The sequence below is a fragment of the Desmodus rotundus genome, chromosome 3, assembly GCF_022682495.2.
Source record: "Desmodus rotundus isolate HL8 chromosome 3, HLdesRot8A.1, whole genome shotgun sequence".
Classification (NCBI taxonomy): domain Eukaryota; kingdom Metazoa; phylum Chordata; class Mammalia; order Chiroptera; family Phyllostomidae; genus Desmodus; species Desmodus rotundus.
This window is the reverse complement of record NC_071389.1, coordinates 27,501,786-27,520,052: the sequence shown is the minus strand read 5'-3', so window position 1 is coordinate 27,520,052 and position 18,267 is coordinate 27,501,786. Positions and strand designations below refer to the sequence as shown.

General features: G+C 40.5%; 1 protein-coding gene across 7 annotated transcripts in view; it reads left to right on the top strand.

Annotated features, from left to right (window-relative positions):
- Nucleotides 1-17,955, top strand: part of FOXJ3 (forkhead box J3) — a 106,215-nt gene extending 88,260 nt beyond the window's left edge. For all 7 annotated transcript variants that reach the window (XM_071220889.1, XM_053920172.2, XM_045190919.2 and 4 more), the window contains 6 exons: nt 1,967-2,141; nt 4,869-5,285; nt 8,727-8,828; nt 9,211-9,402; nt 12,945-13,052; nt 14,942-17,955. In XM_071220889.1, coding sequence (XP_071076990.1) covers nt 1,967-2,141; nt 4,869-5,285; nt 8,727-8,828; nt 9,211-9,402; nt 12,945-13,052; nt 14,942-15,057 — 1,110 coding nt within the window. In that variant the 3' untranslated portion in view covers nt 15,058-17,955. The remainder of the gene's footprint in view (nt 1-1,966; nt 2,142-4,868; nt 5,286-8,726; nt 8,829-9,210; nt 9,403-12,944; nt 13,053-14,941) is intronic.
- The last annotated feature ends 312 nt before the right edge of the window (nt 17,956-18,267 follow it).

Below are 18,267 nucleotides of genomic sequence, written 5' to 3'. Positions count from 1 at the left end.
AAAAAACAAGTCATACTTCTATAATGCTAAAGGCTAGAAGTTAATGGAACACTTTGTGCAGAATTTTAGGGAATTGGTTTGGAATGATAAGTATTATGCCCAGCCAACTTCTCATTCATATGTGAAGCCAGAGCAAGACATTATAGAGAGCTTAGAAAGGACTACTCTTACTTCCTGTGCCCTTCCTGAAAGTAATTCCATGGTTATCAAGAGGTGAATTGGAGTAAAGCACTCGGTAATGAGGAAGTCATGATGCCAAAGGACTAGTTGGAGCACTGAAGCAAACTATGCAAAGATTTAATGACTTTAAGTTGCTTTTAAAATAATTTGAATGTAGTAAATTTTGAAACCAAAAGAAGTAAAAGAACACATAGAGTCCCTGTTATTATATCACAAAATATGATAGGAGGAAAAGGTTTAAAAACACTTACAAAACTAGGTTACAGAGGTAAGAACAAATGTGCCTGTTATGCCAGTACATGTATGAGGGGTAAACTCCTTTGCTAAAAGCTAGACACTACAGATTGCTGTTTTCATTTAACAGCAAGACACCAAGCTGGTCATCACACACTCCTTAAACAACAGTACAGCATCAGTTGCTGGTTGGGCTTATCACATGCCTAGATTGAGCCTATAAGGACAAAATGAGCCCAAATGCATTGAGACAGGTGTATTACTTATACAGACAGCATACGCCACATCAGTATGATGTCATCTATCCCACAGGACAACCTCAAACCAGAGGAGCCAGATGACAGACTACATATGTGGTGGGTCACTGTAAGTGGAGGAACAAATTCCATACTGCAGCTAAGCAGTTGTATAACTTGTAGGTTACCCTATGGGAATAAAATAGAAAGTCCCCTGCCTCACTGGAAACAGAGGGGCAGATGAGCAACTGTCTCTGAGCAACTTCCTGCAACACGGAGAGGTAGGCAAGAAACTGCCCTATGGCTGTCTCCTGCAAGACAGAATGGTGTTGAGAATGTGCCTCTCATAAGACAAGTTAGTGTCCCTTGTTTCGGGATAATCACAGTGATCCACCAAGACTTAGGTCATCCTGCCATTGAGTCTTGTCTACATGGCCTATGTGGAGACAAGTAAGGTTACCCAGTGCCAGTAGTGGAGTCTTCGTCCTACACAAAATTTATACTTTCCCATGTTGTTGCATACTCCCTGTAAGTGTTGTTTTGGATAGTTGCATAAATTTACGGTGAGTGTCCATATCTTAATTTTTGCAAACACTAAAACCATGCCTTGATAAAATCTTTAAGAGGTACAGCTAATCTTTAAAAAAATTTTTTTCTAGTTGTGTTACCTTAAAGGTAATTCTATTTTGTAGATGTTTCTGTAGGTGCTTTTCCCCCCTTGCATAGCTTAAGCCTTTGATCTATCTCTTTTGTTTTTCTCAGAATCTCCTCTGGTTGTTTACCCTTCACTTCTTATTTCCTCTAATTTAATAAAAATTTCCCTAGACATGATGAGTTAGTTATATTGAAGTTCTTGATGCTTTAGGCAGTGCCACAAAAACTGAACACAGTACTCACAGAATTTCAATTTAAATGAATGAGAACTATTAGTAGTTTCATAATATAGTGGCGTTTGAGATGAAATTGCTTCTATAGAAATCAAGGTGAAGATTCTACAGAAACTTGAAAGGTTCCGGGCCTAGCTCATCACTTATTTGTGAAATATTGTGAAGGTCATTTACCTTCTTTGAACTCTTTCTCTTTTTTTGTGAAATGTGGAGGTTGGATTAGATTTCTATGGTTCTACAAGATCTAAGTTAACAATTTTGTGGTCTGTACCTTATGTATATACTCAGCTTAAACAGAGGATGGAAAGCCCCAGACAGGGAAATTTCGGATTTTATGAACTATTTTAATATTTTCCATTGTGTATTTTATGTAACAAATCAGTTCTAACATAGAGCTACTAAAGTAGTAGTATTTTCTTTTGATGTTAGGTGACAAGCCATCCAGAACCAGTCTCTCAGTCACTAACTCCTCAACAGCAGCCACAGTACAACCTTCCAGAACGAGATAAACAACTGCTTTTCTCAGAATACAATTTTGAAGATCTCAGTGCCTCATTTCGGAGCCTTTATAAGTCAGTTTTTGAGCAGTCACTTAGTCAACAAGGTGAGGTTTTTTTGTTTTTTTTTTAATACTTTTGTAAAGTAAATTTTTATTGTAACATGCTCTTAAGAATTGTTTTCACTTCACAGCTGTTATATTTTCTTGATCTTCGAACATTATCATCATGATTAGAATTGAATGCTTTTTGTGCCTTTACTCTGCTTTGTATATGTTTATATCATAACACAAGAAAGGCAGATAAATTTCATCTCGTATGCCTGCCTCATGTGATATCTGTGGTGTCTTGGAGCACTGTGTTGAGGAATTCTGATACTGCCTCTGTGCCATGTGGGCAAGTGAGTTATTAATTAGTGGTGTCTGCCATGGGAAGTGCTTTAGTGATAAATGTTGCACCGCAAGAACAGATGTGCCTTTCTCTTCTTACTGGTAATTAGCAAAGAGATAACTATTGGAATGTGGTAGCACCAAATTTGTGACTTCATGTATGGCATTCATAAGTGAGCACATTGGTTAGTGGTGTGCTCTGGGTTCTTGTTTTATACAACATATTTAAACCAGGTTTTAATGCTCCGAGTGGTTTTGGCTGAGATGCCGTATTGTATCAACCAAGTGCTAGTTAGCTGCTGTTACGTGTTACTGTGCCATTAGCCGTTGGCCTTAGAGTAATGTGGTAACAAGATGCTGCGTTGTCTCCTCCCGAAGGAGCACTGGGCACATGTTGTTGGGGACTCTACTGTTGAGACATTCCCTAGTTCCTCTGTTTGATAGATTAACTGTGTATACTTCAACTCAGAGTTTGCCTATTCACAGCAATGCACAAAATATTTTAGACACAAATCCCTGTCTTAAAGAGTTTACATTTTAATACTTTTGATTTTTCAAACTTAAAAAAAAAGAGAGAGCATTGATAGGAACTCTTGAGTTCTAGTCCTGGTTCTGTCATAAAGTCAGCTGAGTTACTGCCACCTCTCGAACTCAGCATCCCTGTTTGTACAACAGCGGTTGGATCAGGTCATTGGTCTCCTGTGTTCTCTTTGGAGTCCTTGGCTTTTGTGACAGTTTTGCAGAGTAGAAGTGTGCAGATGAGGAGGGAGAAACAGCAGCTTTACATTTATCAGTTTTACATATTGGGCTTCTGAAGGATACTTTCTTTCATTTTATTTAAAAATAATTTGAGATTGAAAATATTGGTATGGAGCATATCTGGGTTCCCTCTTAAAATGCTAGGGCTTTATTGGAAATAGATAATGAAATAACTGCTTTCTTTCATCTTCCTGTAATAGCTCTGTTAGAATTCCTATAAACAACAGTTTTCCAGGGCCAAAGCAAGAACTTTTATTAATTCTTGTACTTACAAAACCTCAACTTAGTAAGTTTTACGATTATCTTACAATGTACTCTTAATACAATTTGACTGTTAATGACAAGTATGAGAATAATTTTGTTCAAAAAAGTTTGATTCTTTTATTGGCTGACACTATGCTGCAGGATTTTATTTTTCATTTAGTAATGTTTTTTGTGTTTGGTTCAGCAAAACATGGTATGAGCCATCCTTGAGGATATGAAAATAACCTAGTTGTAGAATCAGATGTTGCAGTAGTTTTATTAAAATGAGTGTCTGCCTGCAAACCAAACATCTACCATGTTTAACATTAGGTACTTCCGGCCTAATCGTCATCATTGTAACTAACAGCTAACATTTACTGAGCTCATCTACACTTGCATCATGGCATTTTGCCCTACAACTCTGTGAAGTAGGTACCATTATCATACCCATTTATAGTTGAGGTAATTGTGGCTTAGAAAGGTTAATAAATTTACAGTTACCAAGTGCAGTGCAGAGACTTTAAACCCTACTTCCTGGTGCTTTAAAGTATGCCGTCTTAACCCCTAAACTGTGTCTCAGATTCCGTAAAAGTAATGCAGAAGAATAGTGGGGGTGGCTGTTTTGTTTTGCTTTGTCTTCATTCACCTTTCAAGACTCAACTCAGATACCACCTATTTTTTTTTTAAGATTTTATTTGTGTATTTATAGAGAGAGGGAAGGAAGAGAAAAAGAGAGGGAAAGAAACATTAATGTGTGGTTTCCTCTCACACACCCCTGCACTGGGGACCTGGCCCACAACCCAGGCATGTGCTCTGACTGGGAATCAAACCAGTGACCCTTTGGTTAGCAGACTGGCACTTAATCCACTGAGCCACTCCAGCCAGGGTAGCACCTTTTCAGGGAAGGCTTCTCTGTATATCCAGCCCTGTCTATCTGAACAGGCAAAAAGCAAAGTTCCAGAATCCTCGCTGTATACTTTCACCTTTGTACTTAATGTTGTTGGACATAACTCTTTAAGTGTCACTTTTCCACTACCAGGGTGTCCAACCTTTTGATGTCTCTGGGCCACACTGGAAGAATAAGAGTTGTCTTGGGCCACACATTAAGTACATTGCAACACGTAATCACAAAAAGACCTCATAATGTTTTAAGTAAATTTATGATTTTTTGTCGGGCTGCATTCACAGACATCTTGGGCTGCATGTGGTCCGTGGGCTGCAGGTGGGACACACCTGCCTAGACCATAAGCAACTCAAGGGCAGGGAACGATGTTTCTTACTCTTCTCAGTGTATGGTGGATATTCCATCAGCACTTGTTAAACTGAACCAGAGATGCCTTCTGACAACGTACACCTTTACTTTCTAAATAATTTTGCAAACATTTGTCAAAATGTAACTGAAATCTGACCATAAATGATCTTGCTTTTTCTGACTGTTTCTAGGTTTGATGAACATCCCTTCGGAATCTTCCCAGCAGTCCCACACTTCGTGTTCCTATCAGCAGTCTCCCAGCAGTACAGTGAGCTCTCACCCACACAGCAACCAAAGTAGCCTGTCCAATAGTCATGGCAGTGGCCTCAACACCACTGGCAGTAATTCGGTTGCACAAGTCTCGCTGTCCCACCCCCAGATGCACACACAGCCGTCTCCACATCCGTCCCATCGACCGCATGGTTTACCACAGCATCCGCAGCGTCCCCAGCATCCAGCACCGCACCCACAGCAACACAGCCAGCTCCAGTCCCCTCATCCCCAGCACCCCTCTCCACATCAACACATGCAGCATCATTCGAACCATCAGCATCAGACGTTAACACATCAGGCACCCCCACCCCCGCAACAGGTATCCTGTAATTCTGGTAAGTTTTTGTCTCCTGACTGTTTGGCTAACTGTGAATTAGGATATCTGTCCTTTGTTTTCTGGGGCTTATCTGTATTTACTACTAACTCTCTTTTCATCTATCTCCTTTGTGTTTCCTTGTTCTAATCCTCTAGTTGTAACTCATTTAATCCATAGATTGACCTGGAGATTTTCTTGATTAAAATTTATTGTGTCAATATAGGCAAACTCAGCAACCCTTGCAGGTTTTATGGTTTTAGCTCTTGTCTTACCCTTTTGGAAAACAAGTGTTTTTGTGAGTACAATTTACCCTTGAACAGTGCAGGGTTAGGGGCTCCAACTGTACATCGCCCCCACACCCTCCAGCAGTTGAAAATATGTGTATTTTCACATATTTTCACTTTTGACTCCCCAGTTATCTTTCGGTGTTTGTGGGGGATTGGTTCTAGGACCCCAACTTGGATACCAGAATCCATGGATGCTTAAGTCCCTTATATAAAATGGTGTAGAACAGTGCGTATAGTTGGCCCTCCATATCTGCGGATTCCCAGCTGAGGATTGAAAATACTACAAACTGTGTATTTATTGAAAATAATCTGCATGTGAGTGGACCCACACAGTTCAAACCTGTGGTGTTCAAGGGTCAGGTGTATTTGAAAGTAGACTAGAATGCACAGTCCATTGCAATCTATTAGGATTCAGTGGCATAGAAGAAAGAGCACAGATTTGAATCCTCATGATAGCTCTTACGACTTTTGGTACATCACTTAACTTCTTTTAGACTTGTTATTTTCTCATCTATAAAAGTCTGGTATACAGTGTTACGAGGGTCATATTGAGAATACAAATGGAAATGCCTTGTGTAGTGCCTTGCAAAGTATTCAGTGAACGTTCCCTCTCTTCCTTTCTTTGCTTAATTCCTGCCAGCTGTCTCATTTTAGAATGGTATATTGCAAAGGAAGAAAACATTTTCATATCCCAGTGTTTTGAAAAATCTATTGCTCTTCAGATGGGTCCTGATGGTTTCGGGTGAGATGCTTCACTGACAGTGCTAACAGACCAAGTAGTCTCAGCACTGCAAGCTCCAAGGGGCGCTGTAGGCACAGACTACGAGGTGAACGGGGCCCCTGGAAGTTGCGCAGAGTACGAGTCCTTCTCTTGGCTTGCCTGGCTGTCCACTCACCACTGTGTCACTGATGAGATTTATATCCTGAAGGGACAATTGCGAAGTGCTAGACAGTGCTAGTTCTTACTCACCAATTAAAAAATGACCTTTGTTTCAGCAGTTAAACTGTTTTTAGATAAATGAGCTTTAGGTAGTGTGTGCTGTCTCTAATATTCTGGTTTGCTTTAAATCCTAAATTTTTCTGAAACTGTTTCCTCATTTGCAACATGGAAAAATATTGTAAGTGGTTTTGGGGGGTATTAATTAAGATAAAGTAGAAAAATGAGTAGCAGGGTACTTGGAATTTAGTGAGCTTCTTTTAACAATTTATTTTGCTTTTCATTACTAATTCTAAGTAGAATAAAATATAGATTAAAATTGAAAATTGGATATAGTTCCTGCCTTAATGGCCTATAACATCTTGAAGTTACTTTTGGATCTACGCCTAGAGGAAAAGGTATATAATATAGCTCCATTTTCTAAATTCTGTTTCAGTCACTATTGCCTACCCTTTAATATCTATACCTTCTTCAGAAATTTAAGCTTGTTTTTAATATGATTTTGAGGATTTACTAAAAGTTATAGAGAACTGGGCATCAGTAAAAGCTTGCAATGCTCTCCTCTGGTCATACCTTTCTTTGTTAGTCTAAGGTTTGCCAGGAGAGAAAGAAGTCCAAATACAGCTGAAAACCATCTGCGATAAGCCCTTAATGGCCTGTTATCCCAGTGGTAGCTTGTCAGATGAAAACCTTGGGAGCTGGGAAAAATTGTGACTGTGATAATAGTATTTAAATAATAAGTTTCTCATTTATAAGATGGTTCTAATTAGCAGGTTGTCTTTAACAGGGAAGGTATGGAGAGAACTCACAGTTGTTTGAGTGCCCATTATGTGCAATGCGATTTAGGTACATTATCTCATACTATTCTCTTAAATCAAGTATAGATTACCATATTTGATAGGAAAAAAGTGTAAGTGAAAGAAATTAAGCAGTTTGCTCAAGATCATACTGCTAATAATTAGAACTGGAATTTATACGCCAGCCTATCAGAGTTTAGATTCTCTAATACCAGTTGTTCTAAAAGGACTAAAAATCAGCAAACATTTACTGAGTGGGAAGCGGTTTGCTCAGCCACTGTCTGCAGGGATCACTTTATTCTGTGTTGCCAAGTCAGCATTCGTTATAGGATCTGCAAGTCTGATAGACTTGACGTTTGTGGCTCATGGAGGCATTAATTTAATCCCCCCTCCCCAGCAAATTTCTTCCTAAATTATGAGTTGCCTGAGGGTAGGGTCACGTTGTCTCTGGTTCACTGTTTACTTTTTTAAAAACCCATAATTGGCAGAATTTTGTAAATCACCAGCCAGTAGTTGATACACAGTTATCTGATGTAGCAAAAAGTTCTTTTTATTAGTTCTTCCTTTCATCTATCCAGGGGTGATCCTGAAAACAGAGGAGTTTGGGCAGCAGTCACGGAATGGAAGATACTCTTTATCTATTCAGCACTGTCTCTCTGAGTGCAGTTCTTGCCCCGTGCCTCTGAGTGGTGACCGCCTTGCTGACACGCACAGTGTGGAGTCTTAACTTTTCTAGTGATGTCACACCAGAGGATACTGGTCCTGACTAGAAATGCCCTGGTTTAGATTCATCAGCATTTCTTACAGAGTTTGTAACCCTCTCCCTTGCTACCTTGACAGGAGAACTGTGTTAAGACATTTCTCACTTTTAAGGTTGCTTTGTAAGAAACCCCTCTTGCTATACAGTGTGATTTACCTCCCTTAAGTCAGTGCTTTAAGTTACACTGTGTATTGCTTCTAAATGTGTACCTGCCTCTAAGTTACAAAGAATGTATCTCTTAAGGGTGACAACAAGACAGGAAGATGAACTTTATATGGAGGGAAATACTGATTTGTATGACTTGCCCTACTGGTCATTTATTTGTACTGCACAAATACAAAGAGCAGTTACCGGCTTGGGCAATTTTCAAGTGCCAGACTACAGCTTAGAAGCCCTGGGCTCGGGTCTTAGCTTCATTACAGTGACCTTGCTACGTTATACCACCTCTCTGGGTTCCAACTTTTGTTTGTTTGTTTTCCATTTGTAAAATGGAGAGAAATAATAACCTTTCTACCTGTCTCAGATTGCCCCAATACGTGATGCCCCAATGGGTATGAATTTGTAAAACTGAATATGGATCTGCCAACGTCAGGAATAAAGTCAGCATTGTCTTTCCTTACCATATACTTCAAACTTTTACTATCCAAGATTTACAGTGTTGTTAATATTATTTTTATAGGTGTTTCAAATGATTGGTATGCAACACTTGATATGCTGAAAGAAAGCTGTCGAATTGCTACCAGTGTTAATTGGTCAGATGTAGACCTTTCACAGTTCCAAGGTGAGTGTTGGTTCTTTTTTGACATGTGACCAAATACACATCCTGTTTTCTCTGGTAGATTGTAAGTTTCTTTGTAATAGAGATAAACATCTCCTTATATTGTGTTTTATTTGCTGTTGCTAATACACTTAAAAACAGCATTTTGCAAAGTTCATTATTAAATATTTTGGCCAGTTGGAGCAAAGGATCACAGACAAGAGTTTTGAAAACAATTTGGCTGCACTTAAAAGAATCAGATTTTGAATAATTTTATGATGTCATTCTTCATTGCATGGGCAAATCATTGCCAGTGGAAATATCGAGGGCTGAAAAAATTGTCTTGCTATTTTCCTTGCAAATTTACAGAATTGTGCCAACTATATTTTTAATGTTTTTCTCATAGGTTTGATGGAGAGCATGAGACAGGCAGATCTCAAGAACTGGTCTTTAGATCAGGTTCAGTTTGCTGATCTCTGTTCTTCTCTTAATCAATTCTTTACGCAAACCGGCCTTATCCACTCACAGAGTGATGTTCAGCAAAGTGTCTGTCACGGTGCCGTGCATCCAGCGAAGCCTTCCCAGCACATCGGGACAGGTGCGCGCTTAGTTGTCTTCTTGATTTCATCTTGTTCTCTCATCTTATCAAATTTAGTGACTGGGGCAACTTGTTACATTGCTAATGGTGACAGTGATCCATTTACATCTTTTAATTTCTAAGAAATGAATGAAATCAAGTTATGTATTTAAGGTATATTTTAGAAAAATTGAGATAAAGAAGTTATTTGTCATGATTTATGAGATTATTGTTTACAGTTGATTTTCCCTTGTGACCTTTTCAGTTGTCAAACTAGAATTAAATGTGTTTAAGATACATGAATTTTTATAAGAACATAGTTACGAAGTTAGTTCAATTTAAATTTGTATATATACTTGCAATGAAAATATTTTTATATACTTTCTAAGAATGTTAAAGTTGAAATTTTCCTTGAAGAGTGGACATAATGGTATGTAGTCTCACTGATGTTTTTTTCTGGACTCAAAATTTGTGCTCTGTATTTTTCATCTTACTTTTTTCTTTACCCTTTACCATTGTAGCCATTTCTTTTACTCTGGTTATAGTGCCTACAATTTTCTTTTCTGAAGTTTCTGTTCTGCGGGGCCTCAGAATCACCAGGGTAGAACAAACAGTGAGAGCCAGGTGGTGGAGTCTTAGATATAATGCCTGCCTGCTGGCACTGTGCGGGGAAGACTGAAAACGAACAGTGGCCTCTGCCAGCATTTCTGTCTGGGAGAAGGTACCACCCAGCTCTCAGCCCGAAGCCAGACAATCCAGTTCCTCTCCGTATGTTCCTGGCTCCTTTCAAGCTGCTATCCTAGTGCTGGAGCTCAGAGGGAGTGGTCCATGTAAATTGGCATGGGCCCTTTAAGGGGAACTGCCTGGGACTCCAGAAGCCCTCCATCTCTCTCAGCCTTAATCCCTGCTGGTTTTTCACAGCCAGAAGTTATGGGGACTTCTCTCTCTGGCACTGGAACCCTGGGCTGGGGGAGCCTGGTGTGGGGCTGGGACCCCTTGCTCTTCAGGTGGGACCTCTGCAGCTGAAATATCCCTCCCAATTTTTATCCACCACACGTGGAACAGGCTGGTCCCACCTCTGTGCTCCTCCTACTAGTCTTGATGTGGCTTTCTTCTTCAGCTTCCTAGTTGTAAGACTTTCATTCACCCAGATTTCAGGTGGTTCTGAATAATGCTTGTTCTGTACTTTAGTTGTAATTTTGATGTAGTTGTGGGAGGCTGTGAGTACCCTGTTTATCTGTGTGATTAGATTTTAAAATTCTCGTAACTACATTCTAAATGTTTTAGGATCTCAGAATCTCTGGAAACTACATTGGAAGTTAATGTCTTGCTTAGAAAGTTTAGGTAGACTCTCATTGTTCAGACTATAATGAGCACATGAGAAAAATGAAGATTAATGAAAATTTCTATCTGAAAGTGTTAGGAATGTAACAATTTGAAAAAGTTAAGGCTGTTTCTTTAATGTGGATGCCTGTTTCCATAATCCTTGTCCAGTTCCCACTCAGTCTCCCCTTTTAAAGTTAGAATTACTAAGCCAAAAATGAGAAATGAAAAAAAAAAAATAGCTCCAGCTGGTATTGCTCAGTTGGTTGAGTGCCAGCCTGCAAACCAAAGGGTCACTGGTTCAATTCCCAGTCAGGCCACATGCCTGGTTTGCAGGCCAGATCCCCAGTAGGGGTGCGCAAGAGGCAACCACACATTGATTTTTCTCTCCCTCCCTCCCTTCCTCTCTCTCTATAAATAAATTAATAAAATCTTTTAAGAAAAATATAGAAATAGATCTTCAATAAAAATCAGATTTTTGTTTTTTGATTGTGATTTGAGCTCCTAAGGATGAGTAAGAAAGCTAAGATTTTTCAGGACAGAGACTGAGAAGTCATTGATTAATACGTGAGTGAGAGTATTACTCAGAGTAACACACCAGCCATGCATGTGAAGACTAATCATCTCCACCCAAAAGAATTTACTGGAGTCCTGACCAGTAAGACTCAGTTCGTTAGGCATCGTTCTGTGAAGCACAAGGTCACTGGTTCGATTCCCAGTCAGGGCACATAGCTAGGTTATGGATTTGGTGCCCTGTTGGGTTGTATAATGGGGTACAGGAGGCAAACAATTGATGTTTCTCTTTCTCTCTCATCGTTGTTTCTGTCCTTTCCTTTTCCTTCCCCTCTCTCTAAAAATAAATTACTTATTTTTTTAAAAAAACAGTGTATTAGAGTTGGAACACAGTATAATGTTTTTTTTTTTTTCTTCCTAAATCTTCAGGATAGTAAATTGGTCAAAGAGGAGCTGAGTTCTGACTCTAAACTACTATAAAAAAGCGTGTCATCTTAGGAGGCAGTGGCTCATAAGTCTTGTGGTCTGTTCCTGGTTCTGCCTCCTTTGGTCTCTGGTCTCATTTCCCCTGTATGTGAACAGATAGGGCTGGATTAGATTATCTCTCAGGTTACCGCCTCAGGTTTGGGCAGCCTCACTAGTCGCACTTCCCAGTGTCAGGCAAAAACTGGTGAGCGGCCAACTGTGTGCCTTACTTACCTTGAATACAAAAGGAAGGTTTCCCTTCCCTTTTTAATTTCCTCTGGGAAAATAGTTCTTTTCTAGTTTGATGACAACATTGGTAGAGTATACGTGTAATTTGTAGGAAACACTAGAATACCTTAGGAAAACGGCTTTTTTGGAATTCCAGATGCTCCATATAATGTGAGCCAGTGTTACGTTTTTCTCCCCAAGGAGTTACTAGGGGAGGGCACACGATGGCTGTTCCCCTCCCCTTCTATTTTGCATTAGTCTGCAATATAATTGACATTTTGGAACTATTACACTTGATAGCTCCTGTCAAAAATATATTAAGAACCTTCTGAAATGCCACTTAAATGAAACCTATGTTTCCTATCCTCACATTTCTAAATAATACATAGCACATTTGCTTAGTGTAGCTCTTTTATCTAGTGCAATTCTTTCCTATGACTTTGTGCCTCCAGTCACTTTGTTAATAAGCGGCTCGGGCACACATAGGTCTGCTTTGGGGGTGAGAAAATCAGGGCAGTACAGAGACAGCCGTTTGGAGAAAGAGCCCATGAATTAGGAGAACTGGATGCTGGCCCTCGCCCTGCCAAACTGATGTGTCTTCGGGCACGTCAGGGTAGCCTTTCTGAGCCTCCTTTGCCTCATCCATAAAACGAGGATAGTCCCTGTCTTGCCTTCATGTGGGCTTAGTGGAAGGTTCAGACGAAGTGATGAAAATGCTTTCGAATTGTAATAAGGTATGTAATGACAATACTAGACATAACTGGCCTGCAAGCTTTGAATTAGAGGGACTGCTGGAATTATACCAGTGGACGTACACCCAGCTTGGCACTGTGTTCAAAAAGCCAGCCCTACCTTGGCAGAGTTTTAACATCTGAAAGAAATAATTTTTCCTTCCCTTTTCTTCCTCACCTTATCTGCTGAATTTAGTTTTAGGTAACAATTCCGTTAAGATTTCAATGGTTGATTTGTTTTATTTATTTCTGAATTTATTAGGTAATATGTTTTTCCTTCTTTCTGTTCTTTAATCTGATTAGGAAATTTGTACATAGACTCCAGGCAAAACCTCCCTCCTTCAGTGATGCCACCTCCTGGTTATCCTCACATCCCACAGGCGCTCAGCACTCCAGGAACAACGATTACAGGTAATTCGGGGTGTGGTGTGTTGCAGTTAGTACTGTGTTTAATAGTGAAAAGCTTTCGCTGCCCTGACAGTGAACAAGGCCGCCTCGGGAGGGAGTGAGCTCGGGTGACTCGGTTAGCTTGGTTAAGGCTGCTGGGGTGCCAGAGTCTGGAGACATACTTGGCTTCGGTGTTGGTGAATGACTTGTCATTTGGTGTGTGGATCACAATCTCTCTTAGCCCATGATGCTCTCTGTGGTTCTAATTATTGTCCTGTCTCTCTAGGAGGTTGGGGGTATAGAGCTTATCCCCCCTCCAAGAGGTTGGGGTCGTAGGTATCTTGTAGGCTATTTGACTTTGATAGATGTCAGCAGGTTTCACGAACCCCCTTTGATTAGCTCCTGGTACACTCATTCTGATGAAGTTCCCTCAGCTGTAGTTTCCAGGGAAGTCCCTTACAGAGCCCAGAAGTTTCCGGAGTTAGTAGTTAGGTTTTTTCCCCTAGGTTCCTGCATGTAGGATGTTGTATTTAGTAGGGCAGCAGAGGCACATTGTTAGAGGTGGAAGGGGTCTTAAGGATTATCTAGGTGAGGAAACGGAGGCTCAGAAGGGGAGACAGCTTGCCCATAGTCACCAGTTTGGACTGAGAGTTCAGTGTTTTTCTCATATATATACCACACCACCCATTACAAATGGCAATGGGGAGGAATGGATTTAAAACCTCAAAAGGACCATGTGCCAGGCAGTAGTAAAGGAGGAGTTGAGACCAAGTTATGTGCTCTTTTGTCCTCAGTGGTCACCAGTAACTTGTAGGTAGCACGACATGGTAGTTAAGACTCTGGGGCCAGACTCCCAGGGTTTGAATCCTGGTGCGCTGCTGACACTGGGTAGCTGCCTAACTGTTCTACCTCGGCTTCGCTGTCTGTAAACGGGGGCTGATAGCACTACCTAAAGCCCAGGGGTGTTAAGAGAATTAAATGAGGATTGTATGTAAATCACTTATGTTAGTGCCTGGCACAAAGTAAGGAATTTATACCTGAGAAACAGATAAATACGAGGCAGAAATGCTATCCTGTGATATACTGAAAACCGTTTTGTAAAGTTGCACATTAAAAGTTACAGGGTTTATGAGAAAAATAACATTAGCAGCAGGTATCTTGAAACTTTGTATTCAGAGTACTAACGAAAACTATAATCAGTAAAAATTTCATAACAGTTAAAGGACATGTTTAATTCCTAATGAAAGAATAAATTCTACAATTAAATAAAGATCGTTTTTTTGAAAAAAAGAATATGGTTTGGAAGGGGGTAGGGCAGAACACACCAAAATCGGGGCGCACAAACAGCACATGGCCACACTGACCCACGAAGAGGAGCGTGGGGAGAGTGGGCGTTGTATACTGTGCTTCGTTCCTCCATGGCTTTCTGCACCCAGCCGTGTAGATGTCCTCTGTTCACCCGCTGTCACTGGTGGCACAAAGATTAACTCGCTGAGGAAATTCACTGTGGCCCAGTGTGACTGCAGTGGTGCACTCACATCATTCTTCTCTTTACCATCCTCATGTGAGCCAGCTCATGTGACTGAGACATCCTGGACCGGAACAGATGTAAGAAAAATGCTTGTGCCAGCACTCGGGCACCCTACCACTCTTTGTATGTCTTTCATTCTGCAGCCTGGTGTAATGGAGAGAGTGTTGGTTTTGGAGTCATGTGAACTGAGTTCAAATCCTATCTCTTCCCCTTACTAGTTGTGTGACTTTGAGTCACTTGCTCATTCTCTTAAACCCAGTCTCGCTTATCTGTAAAATGAAAATGTATGAGGTGATGTGTGCTGAGTCCCTGGCACAGGGGAAGTGCTCAGGCGGCCGTCTTTTGTACTGAGCTGCTGCTGACATTGCCTGCTTCCTTCCAGGCCATCACGGAGCCATGAACCAGCAGCACATGATGCCTTCCCAAGCCTTTCAGATGCGGCGCTCTCTGCCTCCGGACGACATCCAGGATGACTTTGATTGGGATTCAATTGTGTAGAGCTTGTTTCTGCAAGGCATGGGACACCAGAGTCACCTTTCTGTGCAGTGACGGGAAAGGTTTAAGAGAATCCAGTCGAGAAAACAGAGTTGCTAATCACTTTACCAATGCTATCAAAATTTCTTTTGAAGACAATCAGAAAGATTTTAGCTGGATAACTTACTGCTTTTATCTGACGCAAACAAGTACTCCATGTTTGTCTCCCTGCCAGCTGCCCTATGTAGCTCCTCACTGTGGTGTGATTTAAACAGCTTTTGCATATTTGTGTCAATTTGTTGTTGACCACAAGTGCCAGACTGATTTTTCAGACAGAGCCTATTTTGCTGCAAGCAGTTTATAGATACATATGTGTAAATATATGTACAAAATTTACTGAAAGGCTTCGATTTTTTCTAATTGGATTATTAGATCTTGAAAAGAAAATTACTGTGAGTTTTTATTCCTTGTTAGGCTATTTTCTGCAGGATGGTTTTAACTGATGTGGACAACTTAAAGGAAATAGATTTTTTTCAAAGCCTGGTTCCCCTTACTGAATTTTCTCAGAAATGTGGGTATCGAGTTCTACCCAGTAAATCGAAGAACCCAGAGTTTGATAATCTCCAAACAGTCCAAAGGGGCACATTGTTCCTGAGCAGCACAAAGAACTGACCGATATTTTTTTTTTTTTTTTTATGCTTGGAGGATTATAGATTTTATGTTGTGCCTTGTCGATGTCTAATTTCCTAATCTGCATTATAACAGCTCTAAAATTTATTTGAGTGATTAGAAGCTGGGTATTGCTTGGCTCTTTAACAAATCAATGTCTCCACTTATTTATTATTCAGAAGTGTAACTTTAATATTTATTGCTACCTTCTATGAATGCTTGGCTCTAATTGGGCTCATTAGGGATAAATGGGATGTCTGAAAGCACAGAATTATTGTTCTTGTAAGAGTTTACAGACCAGACAATCAGAGAGGTTGTGGTGTTCTCTTCGTCATCACTCCTCACACCACGTGAGTGCATTTCTCTGTCTTCGCATTCCTGCTAATTGAGACTTACTGGCTAAGCAGGGTTTCTTTCCTGGAATTTGAACCAGAGTTCCTCTGGGCACCAGAATGGCAGGGCGTCGTTTATAAAGCAAGTTTCCCCACTCGCTCCCTTTCCACTTAGGACGCCCTGGCAGGAGGCTAGGCCACACGTGGACTCTGTTTGCCTCGGTTTCAGTGCAGTTATTGGTACGGGGCCGCTGCTTCTGCGGCCCTGTGTTTCTGTGCTTGCAGGACAGTTGGTTACGTTCTTTGAAGTGCAGCCCGTCTCTTAGGGGTTTTTATTAGTTGTTTATTATTTTGTTTCATATCATATCATAGTTACTTTGCATGGATTGATTGTCTTAGTTGTATAATAAAACTGCAAGAAAGGAGATTTTTTTTTTAAATGAATAGATTTTGAATTGGTTCTTAGAGAAAAAAGAACCAGAATTTTTTTTTTTTCAGTTCTAATGGGGAAATATGTTCCATCAAATCAAGGAGTAATAACTACTCACTTGTTGCCTTTTAGCATCTCAAGTCTCTATCATCCATGTTTAAATCACTTTAATTAGCCTCAGTGATTCTGTGGTTGAGTAATCTCTACTTGAACTAAACATCTTTTTTTTCTATACATGTGTATGTGTGAGTGTTTGTGTGTGTGTGTGTGTGTGTGTGTTTTAATGGAGTGTTGCCTTGAATGAATCACTGGGAAGCCAACCATGGTTAAAGGCTGGCGAAGTTGGGGAGAAAGGAAGGGCTTTATGTTCCTGTTGTCTGGACCCTGCTTGGCATGAAAAAAAGAAGCTCAGTTCCAGCCCCTTGGATCAGAGAATATCAGAAGATTCTGGAAAGGCAGCCAGCAGGCCCCTCTTAGATGGATCAGAGGCAAGATGAGACAGCAGCCTGCAGAGCAAAAGCTTGAAAGAAGGAGAGGGGGTGATTTTCAATAGTCTGCTGAAGTCACTGTTTTCTGGATACCAGAAGGACCCTTTTGAAACTTCTAATTGCTTGGGTAGCAATGTGTGCACTTTAAACAATTTGGGAATTAGAATGGAGTCTCTTACATTGAATGATATGAGTAGAAACCACTGATGAGGATTTTTCAAATTGTGTGAAACTAATTTCCTGTTTGGCACTCATTTACTGATTTGCAGTGATGAATATTTTTATAAGAATTTAAACTTACCAAGAATGGCCCTGGAGGCAGAGCCTCCATCCACACCCACCCCACTCTTGTGATTCAGGTGACCTGGGAGCCCAGGACAGGCCTTCTCTGTGGGCTGCAGCCAGAAGGGGCTGCCTGGTGAGGTGCAGAACATCCCTCTAGTGGCCATTTTCAAGTGGTAGTTGTTAATGCAAAGTGAGCTCCGTCATGGGCCTCAATTGGCTGAAGGCTTTTGGGGAAAAGAATAATAAATGCATATAAGGAAATGGGGTACTCTGTCCAGGAGAATAATCCGACTGGCATTTGTGGCAGTTTTTGAAATGTAAATGTATTCATGTGTGTACTTGTAAATACATGTCTCTCAGATGTCCTTTGAAGTGGGAGGGAATCAATCTGGGGATTATTCAAACGGAATAGAGTATTTTGATATTGTCCATTCAAAGGGTGATGTGTACATATCTATATTGTATATATGTGATGAAATGCATTGGCTTTTTGTGCAAACACAATCTGCTCTCTGTACTGCTGTTGGACAGTCAGTGTTTTAATGTTTCTACAGTTTTGCTATTGCACGGTTTCATATTTTGCCTCTATGATGAACGGCACCCATTCTTTGTAACTGTTTAGTGCTTTAAAGAAATACTCCAAGTGTCATTAGGATTGTTGGTGCCAGAACTGATATGCATGAATGGCACTTAAAATAAATATATTATGTAAACTCTATTTATAACACCAACTGATCTGTGTCCTTTGCTGCAATTAAGGGAATAAGATTGGAACCAGTCCAGATGCAGAAGCCCCTCGGCCAGTCCCCGGGGTCTCGGAGACTCTGTGTCATGTATTGCTGCTTCAGAACGGCCATTGCTGCCATTTAGCGAGCAGCTCACTAGCCCTGTGGACTTGAAGTAATTTAATGTCTGTGAGCCTCACTTTCTTCATTTTCCTCATTTACAGGGCCCGATACAAGAATAATAATACCTACATCTTAGATTTATAGTGAGATTAAATTAATGCATGCATTTAAACATTTAGAAC